Here is a 17,335-nt window from a genome sequence, read left to right on the forward strand (position 1 = left end):
CCAGGGTTTTCTCTGTTAAGGCAGCAAAAACAGGACTGCACACCTAAGTCTGGCATCCAGGATGAGGAGAGGAGGGGACAGAGATAGAAAAAGGATTCATGAGGTCAGAAACTAAAAATTTAGGAGCAAGAAGAACAGTTCAAGATGTGAACCCTAGAGTGGGTCAGGGCGGCAAGGCAGGGCTTACTTATACTGTGACTGATTCGAAATGATCTAATCTCTCACACCTTTACATGAGAGCCAGCTTCCAGTCCTGGGTCAGCTGTGACACTTTACGGAGCCCATGTGTTGTGGCGTATATTGGTGTGTAACAAACTGCCTCCAAACTTAAACACAGCAGTCCCTTTATTATTGCAACAGCCATTTATTATTGTTGTAAATGATGTTTTTCATAGTTCTGGGCTCAGCTGAGTGGTTCTTGGCTTTGGGTCTCTCAAATGATTGCAGTCAGGTGGTATCTCAAAGGCTGATTTGTTCCCCTCTGGCAGGTGATGCTGGCCTTAGCTGAGGCTGTCAACTGGAACGCCTATACATGACCCTCCAGGTGGCCAGTCTTCCTCATAGCATTGTGTCAAGGGTTGGGCTCTACTTTCTGGTCTTTCTGCATCTTTTCAGGTCCACTCCCACTGCTAAAGATTTTACTCTCCTGCTATTTCTTTAAGTCGCAGTTTATAGAGAGGGAATCTGATTGGTCAGCTTAACTTTTGACACCCATCATCATACATAGGTAATTAAAAGGGAGGACTTTGACATCAGGCTGCCTGGGTTTGAATACCAGATCTGCATCTTATCAGCTCTCTAACCTTGGTCATATAACATAAGTTTTCTATGCTTCAGTTTGTTCTTCTATAAAGTGGGGATAATAGAAATTACCACAAAGGACTATTGAGCAAATGTAATGAGTCAACATGTTCCTGGCACATAAGCAGTGCTCAGTAAATCTTAGCAATTATTATTAAAAATGACAGCTATTATTTTATTTTATTTTATTTTATTTTATTTTATTTTATTTTACTCTTAAGTTCCAGGATACAAGTACAGAACGTGTAGGTTTGTTACATAGGTATACGTGTGCCATGGTGGTGTACTGCACCTATCAACCCGTCATCTAGGTTTTGAGCCCCGTGTGCATTAGCTATTTGTCCTAATACTCTCCCTCCCCTTGCCCCCCACCACCTACTGGCTCTGGTGTGTGTTGTTCCCCTCCCTGCGCCCATGTGTTCTCATTGTTTAACTCCCAGTTACGAATGAGAACATGCAGTGTTTGGTTTTCTGTTCCTGTGTTAGTTTGCTGAGGATGATGGCTTTTAGCTTCATCCATGTCCCTGCAAAGGACATGATCTCATTTGATTTTCTGGTTGCATAGCACTCCACTGTGTATATGTATCACATTTTCTTTATCCAGTCTATCATTGATGTGCATTTGGGTTGGTTCCATGTCTTTGCTATTGTAAATAGTGCCGCAATAGACAGCTACCTTTACCTTTTTTTTTTTTTCTTTGACACGGAGTTTCGCTCTTGTTGCCCAAGTTGGTATGAAATGGCACGATCTCAGCTCACTGCAACCACTACTGCCTATGTTCAAGCGATTCTCCTGCCTCTGCCTCCCAAGTAGCTGGAATTACAGGCATGCGCCACCACGCCCAGCTAATATTGTATTTTTAGTAGAGACAGGGTTTCTCCATGTTGGTCAGACTGGTCTCAAATTCCCAACCTCAGGTGATCTGCCTGCCTTGGCCTCCCAAAGTGCTGGGATTACAGGCATGAACCACTGTGCCTGTCCGATAGCTACCATTTTTAAAGTCAGGATAGTTTAGTGTAAATACAGCCTGCAGCCTCATTGCCTGTGTTCAAATCCCAGCTCTACAATATACTGATTGTGTGCCCTTGGGCAAGTCATTAAACTCTCTATGCCTTGGTTTTATCATCTGTAGAATGGGGATAACAGTATTGCCTATCTCCTGGGGTTTTTGTGAGGAATAAATGAGTTAATACATGGAAAACACAACAGTGCTTGTCATCTAACAACTATGTGTCATGTAAGCTATTCATCGTCATTATCAGTCATCTGCCCTAACTACCAGCACTACACAAGGCACTGTAAAGATCTTATTGCACTAAACACACTCAACATCTCTGCAAGGATGATATTAAAACTCCATTTTATTTATGAAAGAACTGAAGTTTAGTTGAGCTAAGTTGCCCAAGAAAAAGCACAATGAGTAAATGGCAGTAGTGGCACTGAATCTCAGGTCTATCTCCTGCCTAAGCAGAGCTCTTACTATGATATGATGTTGCTCTTCTGATCAGCCACACTGGAGGAGGGGTGCCACGAAGAGAAGCAGTGATGTCAGGCTCATAGGATCCCTGCTCCCGCCTTCTGGCAGGGTCTGGTGCAAGACAATCTCTAATGTGTGTGAAGGCAACTCTAGGACAATACCTCTGTTATCTCTCTAGTAAGTAAGCAGACACAGAATCTGGCGACCCCAATAATGCACACCCATCCCTGCTCCCAGCATATCTTGAGCCCCAGTTCTGTCCTGTCTCTGCCACTCTGCTTTGTTTTGCCCAAACCCTCCCCAGGTCATGGGGACAGCTCCTGGGACACTGGGCTGAGGTCAGTTTCACTGGACCAAAATCAAGGTGTTGGTCAGACTACTCCCTGCTGACTCCAACAGAGAATTCCTTCCTCGCCTCTTCCAGTTTCTCATGGCTGCTGGTAGTCCTTGACTTAGGCTGCATAACTTCAGTTTCTGTCTCTGTCTTCTCATAGCCTTTTGCTCTGTGAGTGTTAAATCTCCCTCAATCTACCTCTTATAAGGAATCACTTATAAGGAATAATTGTATTTAGGGCACCTGGATAACACAGGATAATCTCTGCATGTCAAGATTCTTAATCACATCTCTAAAGACTTTCACCTGCCTTTCTTTCCATATACGGTAACATATAAGGATTAGGATGTGGAGGCCATTTTTCAGTTTACCACAGTAGGTGATCAACAAAAGGGAATTTCCCTCTCATTGCTTCTGGAAAGCATTCTCTGGCCAATGTGCAGGGCTAAGCAGAATCTCACATAGCTGCAGATTACCTTGGTGGCTGTCAGAAGAGTTTATCTTTGTTGAACACCTACAATGCACAGGCATTGTAACAGACCTGACCAGTGAGTACGTGTTAATATTTCCATTTGACAGCCGAGAAAATTGTGACCCAAGGAAGCAAAAGCAGGACAATTGCAAACAGATGAAACTGAAGTTTCAAAGTTGAGCTTCTGACAAATGTGTTTAGATTTCGTACGTGCACCAGCGAAGACCAGGGTAATTACGCTGTGTGTGGGCGCCACCTAGTGTCCATACAGAGCAATTCTTCCGTGAATCAGCCCGTTCCGGGTTGCGGGTCTGGCTCCCTATCAGCTTTCCCATTGTGGGGCATCTTATTGGGAGGACCATGGACCAAGAGGCTTTCTGGCCCCAGATATCTGCGTTTGAACTTTAGCTCTGCCACAGACAGAGTGATCTGGGGCCTCCTTTTCTGATCCTCCACTTATCCTTAACTCTAAAATAAAAATGACACCTCTCAGAGCTGTGGAGAGGATGTTGGAAAATGCTTTGTAACAAACTGGGAATAACGGGAGAGAATGGAAAGAAACATTGTCTGCAGTTGATCAGGCTTGGATTCATTTTAAAAAATACTTAATGTGCATCTGCTGTGTGTCAGGCACTGTTCTGGATGTGGGAATGTCGCAACAAATAAAACAGACAAAATTTGTGTTTTCGTGTGGTTAATAGTCTGCATTCCAGCTTTTGAGTCATTCATTCATTCATTTACAAATATGTTTCTGGCACTCCTGTGTGCAGCACCTTCACAAGCAATGGGCACAGAGGGTATCTAATATGGCTGGAACCCAGGAAGCCGGGGGAACGGGATGGAGCAAGTCCAGGTTTGTGAGGCCTGAAGTTTATACAATTTAGAGTATCAATCACATTAAGAGAAAGAATGCAAAGTCAGAAATACAGAATTAGGCTAGAAAGAGATTTTTTTAATAATGAGAGATGAAATAAACTTTAGCTGGCAAAAATCACAAAACAAAATCTAGGAAAATAGCACAATATTAGCTGCATGATATGGCTCTATAACAATTTTTCTCTACATTTTTTTCCGTATCTTCTTTGATCATCTAGTGATGACAACAATTTTGTTATTTTATTTTCTTCAAAGAGACTGTGGAAATAATTCAGTCTGTCCTCTACAAGATTAATTTTTTTGTGTGGTACTTTAAACAATTTAAACATTGTAAAAATGCCATGTATATTTTTGGGATTATTGTCAATTTTGGGGAAACCTCTATGTTCCTTTCATATATGAGCTGTAAGTCTTCTTGTAAAGTGACTAATTTTAAATAGTATTTGAGGGGATGGTACGTTATCCAATTTATTGTTGCTGTCCCTATTGTAGGGGTGTATTAGGAGTTCTACATTTTCTTCCTGTATGTCAGTATTTCAAGTTAAATAATTGAGAAATTAAAACTTTCCCAATGTATTTATATGATTCACTCCTTTTAATTACTTAGATTACCAAACAATCTAAGTCTATTAACTACTTTTGTTGCCAGAAAAGGGGGTCTTGATCCAGACCCCAAGAGAGGGTTCTTGGATCTCGCACAGGAAGGAATTCAAGGAGAGTCGCAGAGGGCACTGAGAAGAAGTAGTTTCAGTGAAAGCTACTCAGTTATAGAATAGGGCGTCCTCAGAAAGCAAGAGGAGAAATACCTCATCTTTAAGTTTTTCTTACAGAGGGCATGTATCTATGTAAAGATTAAGATATGTCTACATGTGGGTGGACTAACAGCATGACAAAATTTAGTGCTTTGTTGATTTAAAGAAAGTTATCCTCGGCATTTTAGTGTATACATCCATCAAAATGACTACAATCAAAAATATCCATCAAGATGACTATAATTATCTTGAAAGCACATCTTGTTATGGATACTGGGACATCTGGACTTTCCGTTGTTGTAGGAGTATGTCCTTGCAGGTGTCTTTGTTTTCTCAACTGTAAACGTCTTATGAACATGGGTCATAACTGGCCAGGAATGGGTCTTGCTAGTTTTACGATAGAGTCGATTTTAAAATGGTGTGACTCTGGCTCTCCTATGCTCCTGTTTCCCTGACACTTTGATTTGAAATGTGTCTATTTCTCTTAATGAATCACTACTTTTGTTATGATCTGCAGGCTAGTTCATCTGTGAGCACCTGACATCGCGAAGGCAGAGATGGTCAAAGAAGACATGAGCCAATACAATGAGATCATAAACATGCAGCTTCCCACATGGATGTACTAGCTGTTTACAGCACTGCCGCATGTTTGTGCTCTATGAACACAAATGAGACTCTGATATCTTCTAGTTTGCGCAATTCCTATTAGAAAGGATGAAAAAATGTGCAGTGCATTTATAATTGCATATGTTGTGTTGTCAGATAGATTTCAGGTAGACAGACAGGAAAGAACTTCTGCTTTAACTGGGCTTTGATAAGAACCAAATCCTCTGCTTATAGTTTAATATGTCTGATGATTGGAAGAATTCTTGACAGACTAATTTCTGACTCTGTATGTTTCAAATTTTGTTTCTTATCCAATACATACGTACTCCTGATGCTATGCTTTAAAACGATTTATGGCCCTGTACCTTCGTGTCACAGTGCAGGATGAGTCAGTATGGTGGGCCGTAGATGTGTTCCTGGAAGCCATTCCTAACTAAGATAGATAGCAATGACTTGACTATAGATCAAAGTGACTGTAGACCACATAAATAGATCCCTCTGAACCTGCATTAAGTGTACATATAACTCAGCTCTGCCTCAGCCACACCCTTCAGCTGCTTCATTGCCACCCACACAGTGTGACAGAGAGAGAGTTAAAGTGGAAAGAGACATCCATCTTCAAAGATTATGGTAAAATATCTTATTTTCGAAAACTTTACAAAAACACACGCCCATATGAAAACACTGCTATGCTTCTCCCAGGGCTTTGGAGGAGGCCTTGCAAGTGAGGGTCCTGAAACTGAAGATTCCTAATTGTTAAGGTAAATCCACCCACGTGAAATGAAGCCAGGATTACAAGTAAGAGGGAGACCATGTAGGGCCTTGTAGTTATTAGGAGGAAGTTTGAGTTTTTTCCTAAGAACAACAGGAAGGCTTAAAAGGCTTTAAAAGGGAAACCTGCTGGTTGTGGGTGGAGGATTACCTAGGCGCCGAGGCAAGAGACTGAAGGCACAAACTGTTTCAGTATAATAAAGGAAATAGTTAGAATAAGAATAGTCATAATACAAATTAGACAGAGATGATCATAAACCATTACCAATCATTATTATAAACATTATTAATCATTAGCTTTTAGTATTACTCTTTGTTGCATTACTAATATAACCTAGGAATGACCGGCGGGTATAGGAACAGGTGCTGAAGGGACATTGTGAGAAGTGACCTAGAAGGCAAGAGGTGAGCCTTCTGTCACGCCTGCATAAGGGCCACTTGAGGGCTCCTTGGTCAAGCAGTAATGCCAGTGTCTGGGAAGGCACCCCTTACTTAGCAGACTGCGAAAGGGTGTCTCCTTTCCTTGGAGGAGTCAGGGAACACTCTGCTCCACCAGCTTCTTGTGGAAGGCTGGATATTATCCAGGCCTGCCCACAGTCATCCCAAGGCCTAAACTCCTCCCTGTGGTACAGTGCTTCAATGGTCACGCTCCTTGTCCACTTTCATGCTCCTCCCGCACTCCTGGTTCCTTTTTGAAGTTCACAGTAGATAGTGGTAGAAGAAATAGTAAAAGTCTTAAAGTCTTTGATCTTTCTTATAAGTGCAGAGAAGAAAACGCTGATGTATGCTGCCTTCTCTCTCTGCTTCCTGCTACCTAAAAGGGAAGGGCCCCCTATCCTGTAATCAGGTGACTTGTTTCACCTTGTCAATCACTTAGAAGATTCACCCTTGTTACCCTGCCCCCTTGTCTTGTATGCAATAAATACCAGCGAGCTCAGCCGTTCGGGGCCACTACTGGTCTCTGCATCTTGAAGGTAGTGGTCCCCCAGGCCCAACTCTTTTCTCTTTATGTCTTTGTCTTGTGTCTTTATTTATTACAATCTCTTGTCTCCGCACACACGGGGAGAATACCCGCTAAGTCAAGTAGGGCTGGACCCTACAGCTCTTAATAGGATTTGATCTATATTTTGAGACAGTCTCTCTGTTGTTCAGGCTGGAGTGCAGTGGCCCATACTCCGCTCACTGCAATCTCTGCTTCCCCAGTTCAAGCGATTTTCCTGCCTCAACCTCCCGAGTAGCTGGGATTACACGCACCCATCACCACTCCCGGCTAATTTTTGTATTTTTAGTGGAGACAGGGTTTCGCCATGTTGGCCAGGCTGGTCTGGAACTCCTGGCCTCAGGTGATCCGCCTGCCTTGGCCTCCCAAAGTGCTGGGATTACAGGCGTGAGCCACCACACCCGTCCACCATCTATATTTTTCAAAGACCCCTCTGGCTTCAGTGTGGAGCAGTGGTCTCCAACCTTTTTGGCACCAGGGACCAGTTCTGTGAAAGACAATTATTCCACAAGCTGGGTGGGCGCGGGGTCATGAGAGTCTCGTGAGGAGCGCGCAACCTAGATCCCTCGCATGCGCAGTTCACAATAGGTTTCGCGCTCCTGTGAGAATCTAATGCCTAGGCTGATGTGACAGGAGGCGAAGCTCAGGCGTGAGCCACCACACCCGTCCACCATCTATATTTTTCAAAGACCCCTCTGGCTTCAGTGTGGAGCAGTGGTCTCCAACCTTTTTGGCACCAGGGACCAGTTCTGTGAAAGACAATTATTCCACAAGCTGGGTGGGCGCGGGGTCATGAGAGTCTCGTGAGGAGCGCGCAACCTAGATCCCTCGCATGCGCAGTTCACAATAGGTTTCGCGCTCCTGTGAGAATCTAATGCCTAGGCTGATGTGACAGGAGGCGAAGCTCAGGCGGTGAGGTTCGCTCGCCCGCTGCTCACCTCCTGCTATGCGGCCCTGTTCCCACCCGCGGTTGGGAACCCCTGATGTAGAGAATGAGCTTTAGGGAGGCGAGTGACAGGAAGGAGACCGATCAGGAGGTTGGAGCTTTTCCAGGAGAGAGGTGGCTTAGACTAGGGTAGAGTGGGTGGAGATCTTGAGAAGGGATAGATTAAAGTCATATTTGAAGGTGGAGTGATGGGCTTGCTGATGAGTTGGCATTAAAGTAGACATGAGGGTGGCACCAAGGGTGTCTCCCAGACATCCTCTTGAATGGTTGCCGTGACACCATTTCCTGAGGTCAGAAATTGGGAGCTAAACTTCAATTTGAATCCTGTCTCTACAATTCCCAACCACGTGACCCTAAACAGGTTGCTATTTTTTTCCCCAGCCCTTTCCTTATTCAAAAGAGGGAAAACCAATAACTGCCTTGTGAGATTGTTTGAAAAGTAAATGAGAAAACCCATGAAAATGCCCAGCCAGGAGCCTGAACCTTATCAATAACCTTATATTGGATGGCATTGACGCTCCAAGATTTATTAGTATTTACTATCAAACTCAAGAGAGGAAACCAGCTTTGCAGCCTGATACTCTTGCAGGATTTTTCTCAGGTTCTGGCACTTGGCTTTGGCTACTGATGATATTCCAGGCTGGAAAATATTTGCTGTCCCCAAAGGGCAGGTCAATGTGAATAATCTTTTTAATACTAATAATAATAGCTAATATTTGTAGAGCACTTATTATTGCTTGGCTCTTTACATGGTTTATTTTATTTATTTCTTACAATACCCTACAGCGCAAGTACTTTTATTATTTTCACTTTACAGATGAGAAAATCTGAGGTTCAAGGGATTACAGAATTTCTCCAGTGACCTCCAGCTAGTAAGTGGAAGAGAACAGACTGGACTGCATCATAGGATGTTCAGAGATCAGCCAGAAGGATCACCTTTCACAACAGGACTATGGGGCCCAGGCCCGGTCCCTATCATGCCCCTGCACAGGTGTCTCGGGTCCGAGAGCCAGGACAAAGCCGGAGACTGCGCGCTAGGACCGGTGCGCCTTGCTCACTGTCTGCCTCTATCCCTCCTGCCCCGTCCACTGTCCCCACCAACTCTCCGCGCCCTCGTCCCTCTCAGTCACGGTCCGCTCCAGTCTAGCGCACTGCCCTAACTCTGTCGGAGCCCCCAGCCGCCGCAGCCGCTGCGCCCAGTCCCTCAGCCCCGCCCCCCCCCCGCCCCTCCCCGCCCCCTGCCGCCCGTCCCTCAGGCGCTGCCCCGCCCCGCCCCTCCATACCCCTCGACGCCCCTCCACATGTCCTGTACGTCCTTCTCCATCCCCTGCATGCCCCGCGCCTCGCCCACTGCCCCGCCCCATCCCCTGTCAGTCCCGCCCATCGCCCACTACCCCGCCCCATCCCCTGTCAGCCCCGCCCATCGCCCACTACCCCGCCCCATCCCCTGCACGCCCCGCCCTCGCCCACTGCCCCGCCCCATCCCGTGTCAGTCCCACCCGTCGCCCATTGCCCCGCCTTCTCCACACCCCGCCCCGCGCCTGCGGCGCATTGCAGACGCCCAACCGCGCCAAGAACCCGGCGCCCCGGACTCGAAACGTTGACCTGGCGACTCCTCGCAGTCCCCTGCTCTGGCGCGCCACACCTCAGACCAGGCTTTGAAAGTAGGGCGCAGCCTGAGAGGCCGGCCGGACCCCGAGGGCTGTAGGCGGGCTGGGAGATGGGAGCCGCCACCACCCACATCCCCACACGCACCCGGGCACGGCGCCTCACCGCCCGGTTAGCTCGCGGCGCCAAGCCCGGAGGGTCCCGCCTGAGGAAGAAAGGTCGTCGCCCGAAGCCCAGCTGGGACTGGGAGCGCGACCCGGGGTCTCCTCGCCCGCACGCGGAAGAAAATGGGCGCTGTGGCCTCAGTTTCCCTCTGTGAGCACTCGGCCCTGCATTCTGAGGAGTCGTCTGTGGAGGAGCCTTTGGCGTCCCCCTGCCCCTGAGGGTGGCCGTCAACTCCTCCCAGCCCAGCACTTTGCTTTCCCCTCCCTCACCCCCCGAAGGGTCTCGCCCTTCTGGCTCACCCCTTTCTCCCCACTCTCCTCTCCTCCCACTCCCCTCTCCCACGGTCCCCGCCTGGTCCCCTTCCGGCCCCTTCCTCCCTCCCTCCCCGCCACCGCCGCCACCCTGCCCTTGCTGGGCAGGTTCCCACGGATTGGCCCCATCCCGTTAGCTTCACTTTGCACGAAGTCAGTTCAATCTAGAGATAGAAATAGCCTCCAGGACGTGGTGGGGGGATGGGGTGGGGGGGAGTTTGTGTGCATATTTTGTGGCGAGGGGAAAAAGGGTAGGTAATATGTGTTTGGGAAAATCAATGTCTCAGGAATAGTAAATCGCAGGATTTGGGGTTTCTGCCTTTTTTTTTTTTTTTTTTTTTTTTTTTTTTAAAGAAGTCCATCACTTAAAAAATACATTTTAGGCCGGGCGCGGTGGCTCACGCCTGTAATCCCAGCACTTTGGGAGGCCGAGGCGGGCGGATCACAAGGTCAGGAGATCGAGACCACGGTGAAACCCCGTCTCTACTAAAAAATACAAAAAATTAGCCGGGCGCGGTGGCGGGCGCCTGTAGTCCCAGCTACTCTGGAGGCTGAGGCAGGAGAATGGCGTGAACCCGGGAGGCGGAGCTTGCAGTGAGCCACTGCAATTGAGACAGAGTCTCGCTCCGTCGCCCAGGCTGGAGTGCAGTAGTGCGATCTCGGCTCGCTGCAGCCTCCGTCTCCCGGGTTCAAGCGATTCTCCTGCCTCAGCCTCCCGAGTAGCTGGGATTACAATGCCCGCCACCGTGCCTGGCTACTTTTTGTATTTTTAATAGAGACGGGGTTTCACCATGTTGGCCAGGCTGGTCTCCAATTCCTGGCATCAAAGTGACCCGCCCATCTCAGCCTCCCAAAATGCTAGGATTACAGGCGTGAGCCACTGCACCAGGCCAAAAAGTACGTTTTAAAAGTACCTCACACCACTGGGAGCAATTTAAAAAGATAAATAGAAATTTATTTAGAGATAGCGAAACACACAGACTAAAAAGGAAAGCAGTGGAACCAACGCAAGGCACAAGCCATATACACTAAAATTTCCAGCTGCCCCGTAGGGGAACGTGGTTTGGCGGATTGCGTCACCTTTAGTTGGGGCATAATGATTGAATTTTTGCGGTACAAATGGACACTGATCGAAGTTTACCTAAGTTTTTAATTCTGTGGCCAACTTTGTGTTTGTCTTGGCTCAGTTTTCTCTTAAGTAGAAATAAGTAGAAAAGAAGCAAAAAGAAGCTTCTATTGTGGCAGTGTAAATTTACTTATATGTAAGCAATAATTTGATTCTTTCCTAGAAGTCAACCAAAGTGCTATAACATCCCTTCTCATCTTTAGCTTGGTAATAGAGCCCTACGGTGTTACCAAGAATAGCACAGTTTGTAAAAATGTGCATTAATTCCTTCTCTTTGTTTTAAGTGAAGATTTTCTTTTATCGTTCTTATTTCAAAACATTTAAATTTGATTCTTGTTTCTTCCCTTGCCTTCTAATTATTTTCCTATAGTTTCTTGTTTTCTTCATTTTTCCACTTTATGGAGTGGAAACTCCACTCCACTTTTTGGAATCCCATGATTTTAACTTCAAAAATTAAAATATTGTTGAATAAACCAGAGCATCTTGAAGAGGGCAATGAAATTCAACACCTGCATATAAATCAATAATCCAACACTTCTTAAATTCTTAAGTTTTAGAAAAGATGTGCCCTGTATTAGCTTTTCTTGGTTTTGTCTGCCTTTTCCTGCTCTTGTTTCTTTCCTATTTCCATATCTTATATTTTCAGCCTTCCTCCTTTATTTATTTGACCATGTTAGTAAGAAGAGAACTCAAATCCTTTTTTGGATAAAATAACTGAAGTGTAAGAAGAAATCATTAATCAGGATGCATTTAAGCCAGATGTAGAGGTGTAGTTCACAATTTACTACAGCTTTGTCATTAGGTTATAATTTTACATTCTAAATAAGTTTCTTTTATTTACAAGAGAATAACTTGTATTGAATAATTGGATTAGAACACAATCTGAATGTTATTTTGTAGAATTAATGAATATTTTTCTTATAAAATAGCAATAAAAAGTTTTTGTAATAAAATTTTAAATATCTTTTCGTGTTCTCTCTAGTTTGTTAAATACAAGTAAGGAATACAGGCAACATGTTCTACACACATGTGCTTATGAGTAAACGAGGGCCATTGGCCAAAATATGGCTTGCAGCTCACTGGGAGAAGAAACTCACAAAGGCCCATGTATTTGAATGTAATCTAGAGATAACCATTGAAAAAATTCTTTCACCCAAGGTATGTTACTGATTAAAATGATAGCTTGTATTTACCATGACTTTGGAGTAAGAAAGGCGTTAAGATACACTTATATCATGAAATACATTTTGAAGCAAGTTTTACTTGTCTAATGGTCTTTCCTTTAATTCCTGTAGCATTTAGTGTTATAACAAACATATTGGTTTCTGTTGGTAATTAACTTTTTCATATATCTATCATAGATAGAATAGACCCTAAGGGATGAAGGCCATATTTTATTCATATTCATATTCCTTTCTTATTCACTAACAAAATACAGTAGACATAGTAGGTACTTAATAAGCATCTCTTAGAAAATAATGAACAAATGGGGAGGGTAGAAAGAAAGAGGACTGGTTATAAATCCAAAAATATGTGAAAATATGTCATAAACAGTAAAGTACTATGTTCATTATAAAACACTAAAACAGTGATTAGAATTTGCATTACAGTATTTAATATCGTTATAAGTTAAGTATTTTTCAGCTTTAGAGAAGGACAAATTGAAAGTCTATGGTGTGTTAGGCACTGGGCTGGACTTTATGCCTATAAATCTATTTAATCTTTACAACAACCCTAATGAAGTTGGCTTCTTTTAGCTTCTGTGAACTGTGGTTAGCATGTCTTGAGTTGGTCAAATTTATATTTAATTATTGCTTTATCAATAATTATATTACTTTGGGCATCCTACTTAAAATATCTGAGTCTCAGTTTTTTCTTCTGTAAATAGAGGTTGTTGTCAAAATTAAATAAGGTAATGTATGAAAAGCTCTTAGGACAATGCCTGGCATAAAATAAGTATATAATAAATTGTAGGGAGGCTGAGGCAGGATAATTGCTTGAACCCAGGAGGTGGAGGTTGCAGTGAGCCAAGATCACGCCACTGCACTGCAGCCTGGGTAACAGAGCGAGACTCCATCTCTAAAATAATAATAATAATAATAAATTGTAGCCATTTTATTAAACTGAAGTTCAGGAAGGTTAAGTGACAGCCTCAGCAACTGAACAAAGACCTGAACCCAATTCTGACTATAGAGTTTATATTCCTCTCATAATACCAATAATAGTATACTTCACTCAAATACCATATTAGATTAATTCCCTTAAATAAGAATAAAAAAATCATTTTGCAAGGTGAGGTAAAAAGTGATTTACTTTAAATAAGAATACAAAATATCTGCTTTTTTAAGAGAACCAAATCTTACGATGTAAGTAACTTTCAAAGAATAGGATTTATGAACCTAATTTTTACTCTTCTAATACTTCAAAAATTATTGAAAGGTGAAAATAGCACTTCGAACTTCAGGACACCTTCTTTTGGGAGCTGTTCGAATCTATAACAGGAAGGCAAAATATCTTTTGGCAGATTGCAGTGAAGCATTTCTTAAAATGAAGATGACATTTCGCCCAGGTATACATGTAATATTGATTTGTCTCACTCTTCTTGGTTCCCTTTTGCATTTTAATTGGGGGTGGGCTCTTTTAATATACTTCAGGGGAGTATGGTGAATGTAAACCTAGTTTTGAATGAATCTAAGTTTCCATGGTTGAGGATAAATTGTATTCATTTCCTTGCTCTTTTTGTATGCCTGCAGGAAAAGGTTATGCTTTCCAAAACTTGTAATGTTCCTGCATATTTATGTAAGACATATACTTAAAGCCACTACACCTGCATAAGAAACTCTGATATTCTGTTTTTAATGGGTCAGTTAGTTTGTCATGCCTGTTTTTGCCTTTATGAGAGAAATTAGAAATAGTATGATTGACAAAACAGAGATATCAGTAATTGTAATTGTTTTCAGAATTCTCGACTCCAAGCAGCATGCTACTTATGACATATCAAAAATTCCTAAGCATTCCAAAGTGTCAGAGATTTACATATGTCATAAATATAATGCCTTCAAAATTTATATAGCATCTGTTTCACTTTGAAGACATTTTTTATTTTCCACCTTGTATTATGGCTATTTAGGTATGGATCTTGCTTCTGTCACTAGTCTTCAAGCTACTTAAAGGCAAGGTCTTTGTTGTAACTGTTTTCTGAATCTTTTATAGTATCTGTCTCAGTGCCTTGCACATACCATTCCCTCAATCAACATTTGTTGAATCAGGATTGACAGATTTTTTTTAAATCTTCTTCATTTAAAATATTCATACAATCTCTACGTGGATTTATATTCATATCAAGTATGGTTCATTTGTTCATTTTTGTTTTTACATATTCCACAAATATTTATTGATTTCATACTTTGTACCAACCACTATGTTAGGCTCTGGGATACAAAGACAAACAAACAAGATAAGTAAGATCCTTTTCAGTCAGGTGAGGAAATAAAATAATTAAAGTATTTTAAAAACTTATTATAGTAATTGTCAATTGTAATTGTGCTATAAAGGAAAATAAACAGAGTGCTACAACAGAAAATAACAGAGAAGTTCGCTTTAGTTAAAATAATTGGGAAAAGCCTTTCTAAGAGGATAGAATTCAAGCTCAGACTTAAAAAATGAGAACTACCCAGCCATGTAAAAAGTCACTGAGGGAATAGCATTCTAGGCAGAGGAAACTGCAAGAGCAAAGGTCTTGAGGTGGAAAAATGCTTGACTTTTTCAGGGAACAAAAAGGCTAGTATGGTCAGTATGGTGAATGTCATTAGATGATCCGTGATAGGTTTGTAGAGCTACAGAGGCTCCAATTCGAAATTTTGATTTTATTAAATGCACTGGAGAAGTCACTAAGTCATTATAAGTTTTAGAGACATCTAATCTGATTAGTTTTTTGAAATATTACTCTGTCTGCTTTATAAATAATGGACTACAGAAGGGTAGGAGTAGATGGAGGAAAACTAGTTAGAATATGCAGTAGTCCAGTAAAAGAATATGGAGTTAGTTGGGAGTTCTTTCTTTTATATAGCATTGCTGTTTATTGAGTGTGATTTTTTATTCTTTTCAGGACTGGTTGACCTTCCAAAAGAGAATTTTAAAGCATCTTACAATGCTATCACATTGCCAGAAGAATTTCATGATTTTGACACCCAAAATATGAAGTAAAATATTTTATTTATTTTCTTTCGATTTTCGATTTAATTTTCTTGATATTTTGTTTTTATATTCAAATTTCATTGAGGCAAATGGAATGTAGTTAACAACTGAACAAGTACAGATGTGATTGATAAAGACTTATATTTGGTATAAAATCCCAAAGTACAACAAAAGTGTGTCATTATATTGAATATAGTTTGCAATATTGACAGTATATTCATCTATTCATTCAGTAAATATTCACTGGGTGCCTTCCATATGCTGGAAACTGTTCTAGGCACTGAGGAGATAGCAGTGAATTAAACATAGCTGCTGGCCTCATGGATCTTAAATTTTAGTTGGGGTGGATAATAAACAAACAAATAAATGTATGTCAGGAGATGATCAACATTGTGAAGAGAAATAGAAAATGAAATAAGTAAACAGTAAGACAGGAAAGACTTTTCTGAAAAGGTAAGAACAGAAATCTGAAGGAGATAAAGGAACAAATCAGTAATGTGGGGGAAGAATATTCTAGGAAGAGCAAGTAGAAAGGCCCTAAAGCAGAATACACTGGACATTTTCAAGGACCAGCAAGGAGGCAAGTGAGACTCTAGTGGAGTAAATGAGGGGCTGAGTGGTAGGAGATGAAGTCAGAGAGGTAGCAGGAGACACAGATGATGTAGGGTGTGATACACTACAGTGGGACTTTTATTTTACTCAGGGAGCACAGGAAGGTTTTGAATAGACGAGTGACGGGATCTGACTTGATTTCAATATCATCTCTCTGGCTACTTACTCTAAGAGGAAAGGGAGGAATCAAAGAGCCCATGAGAAAGTTATTGTAGTAAGAAGTCCAGATAAGAGAATATAGTGTCTATGATCAGTTCTCAGTTTTCATCTCACTCAGGTGGTAGCAGTCAACTTACAGATATATCTGGAAGGCAAAGCCAGGAGAATTTGCTGATGAATTGCATATGGCTTTAAGAGAAAGTGAAGGATGCTCTATGATGTTTGGCATGAGAACAGAGTTAACACTTAATAAGATTAGGATAATCAGATTTAAAGGGGGAAGAGAGAAGGAAGTAAACTAGGTTTTGTATATAAGTTTTGGGATGACTGTTACTCATCTGTTGTGGTCTAAATGCGTATGTTCCTCTAAAATTCATATATTGAAACCTAACCTTCAAGGTGATGGTATTAAGAGGTGGGGCTCTGAAACTACAATGACCTTTTAGGACAACAACAACAAAAGAATTGGAAGTGATTAGGTCATAAGAGAGGTGATTAAGTCATAAGAGAAGTGATTAGATCATAAGGGCTCCACCATCATAAGTGAGATTAGTTCCCTTATAAAAGAGGCCTGCAGGAGTTTTCTTGTCCCTTCCACTGTGTGAGGTCACAGCAAAAAGACACCGTCTATGAGGAACAGACCCTCACCAGACACCAAATCTGTTGGCACCTTGATCTTGGACTTCCCATCCTCCAGGACTGTGAGCAATAAATTTCTGTTGTTTATAAGTTACCCAGTCTAAGTTATTTTATTATAGTGACCTGAATGGACTAAGACAATATCGAAGGGAGTAGGTAAGTAGTTGACTCTCTGGGTCTGAAATTCAGGAGAGAGGTCTGATGTGGATGTATGAATTTGCAAGTTGTGAGTGTATAGATGGAACTTCAACCATGGACTCTAAGAGATCCCCAAGGTAGTGAGTATACCTTTAAAAAAAAGAGAGAGAGGGATCTGAGGACTGAGTATTTGGTCATTCCCAGTAGTTAGTCTGGGATATTAGGAACAGAAAAGGAGCAGGTAGGAAGAAAATTGAGAAATAGTGATATCTCAGAGGCCAAGAGAAGAATGTATTCCATGAGGAAGGGAGTTGTCTTAGTCTGTTTGGGCTGCTATAACAAAA

General features: G+C 42.4%; 1 protein-coding gene across 3 annotated transcripts in view; it reads left to right on the top strand.

The window, feature by feature from the left end:
- Nucleotides 1-9,579: 9,579 nt before the first annotated feature.
- Nucleotides 9,580-17,335, top strand: part of RAD21L1 (RAD21 cohesin complex component like 1) — a 30,591-nt gene continuing 22,835 nt past the window's right edge. For 2 of the 3 annotated variants that reach the window (XM_073008741.1, XM_073008742.1), the window contains exons 1-4: nucleotides 9,580-9,700; nucleotides 12,229-12,404; nucleotides 13,686-13,815; nucleotides 15,355-15,448. In XM_073008741.1, coding sequence (XP_072864842.1) covers nucleotides 12,261-12,404; nucleotides 13,686-13,815; nucleotides 15,355-15,448 — 368 coding nt within the window. In that variant the 5' untranslated portion in view covers nucleotides 9,580-9,700; nucleotides 12,229-12,260. The remainder of the gene's footprint in view (nucleotides 9,701-12,228; nucleotides 12,405-13,685; nucleotides 13,816-15,354; nucleotides 15,449-17,335) is intronic. The other variant, XM_073008745.1, reaches the window with a different exon arrangement.

The sequence above is a fragment of the Chlorocebus sabaeus genome, chromosome 2 (assembly GCF_047675955.1).
Source record: "Chlorocebus sabaeus isolate Y175 chromosome 2, mChlSab1.0.hap1, whole genome shotgun sequence".
Classification (NCBI taxonomy): Eukaryota; Metazoa; Chordata; class Mammalia; order Primates; family Cercopithecidae; genus Chlorocebus; species Chlorocebus sabaeus.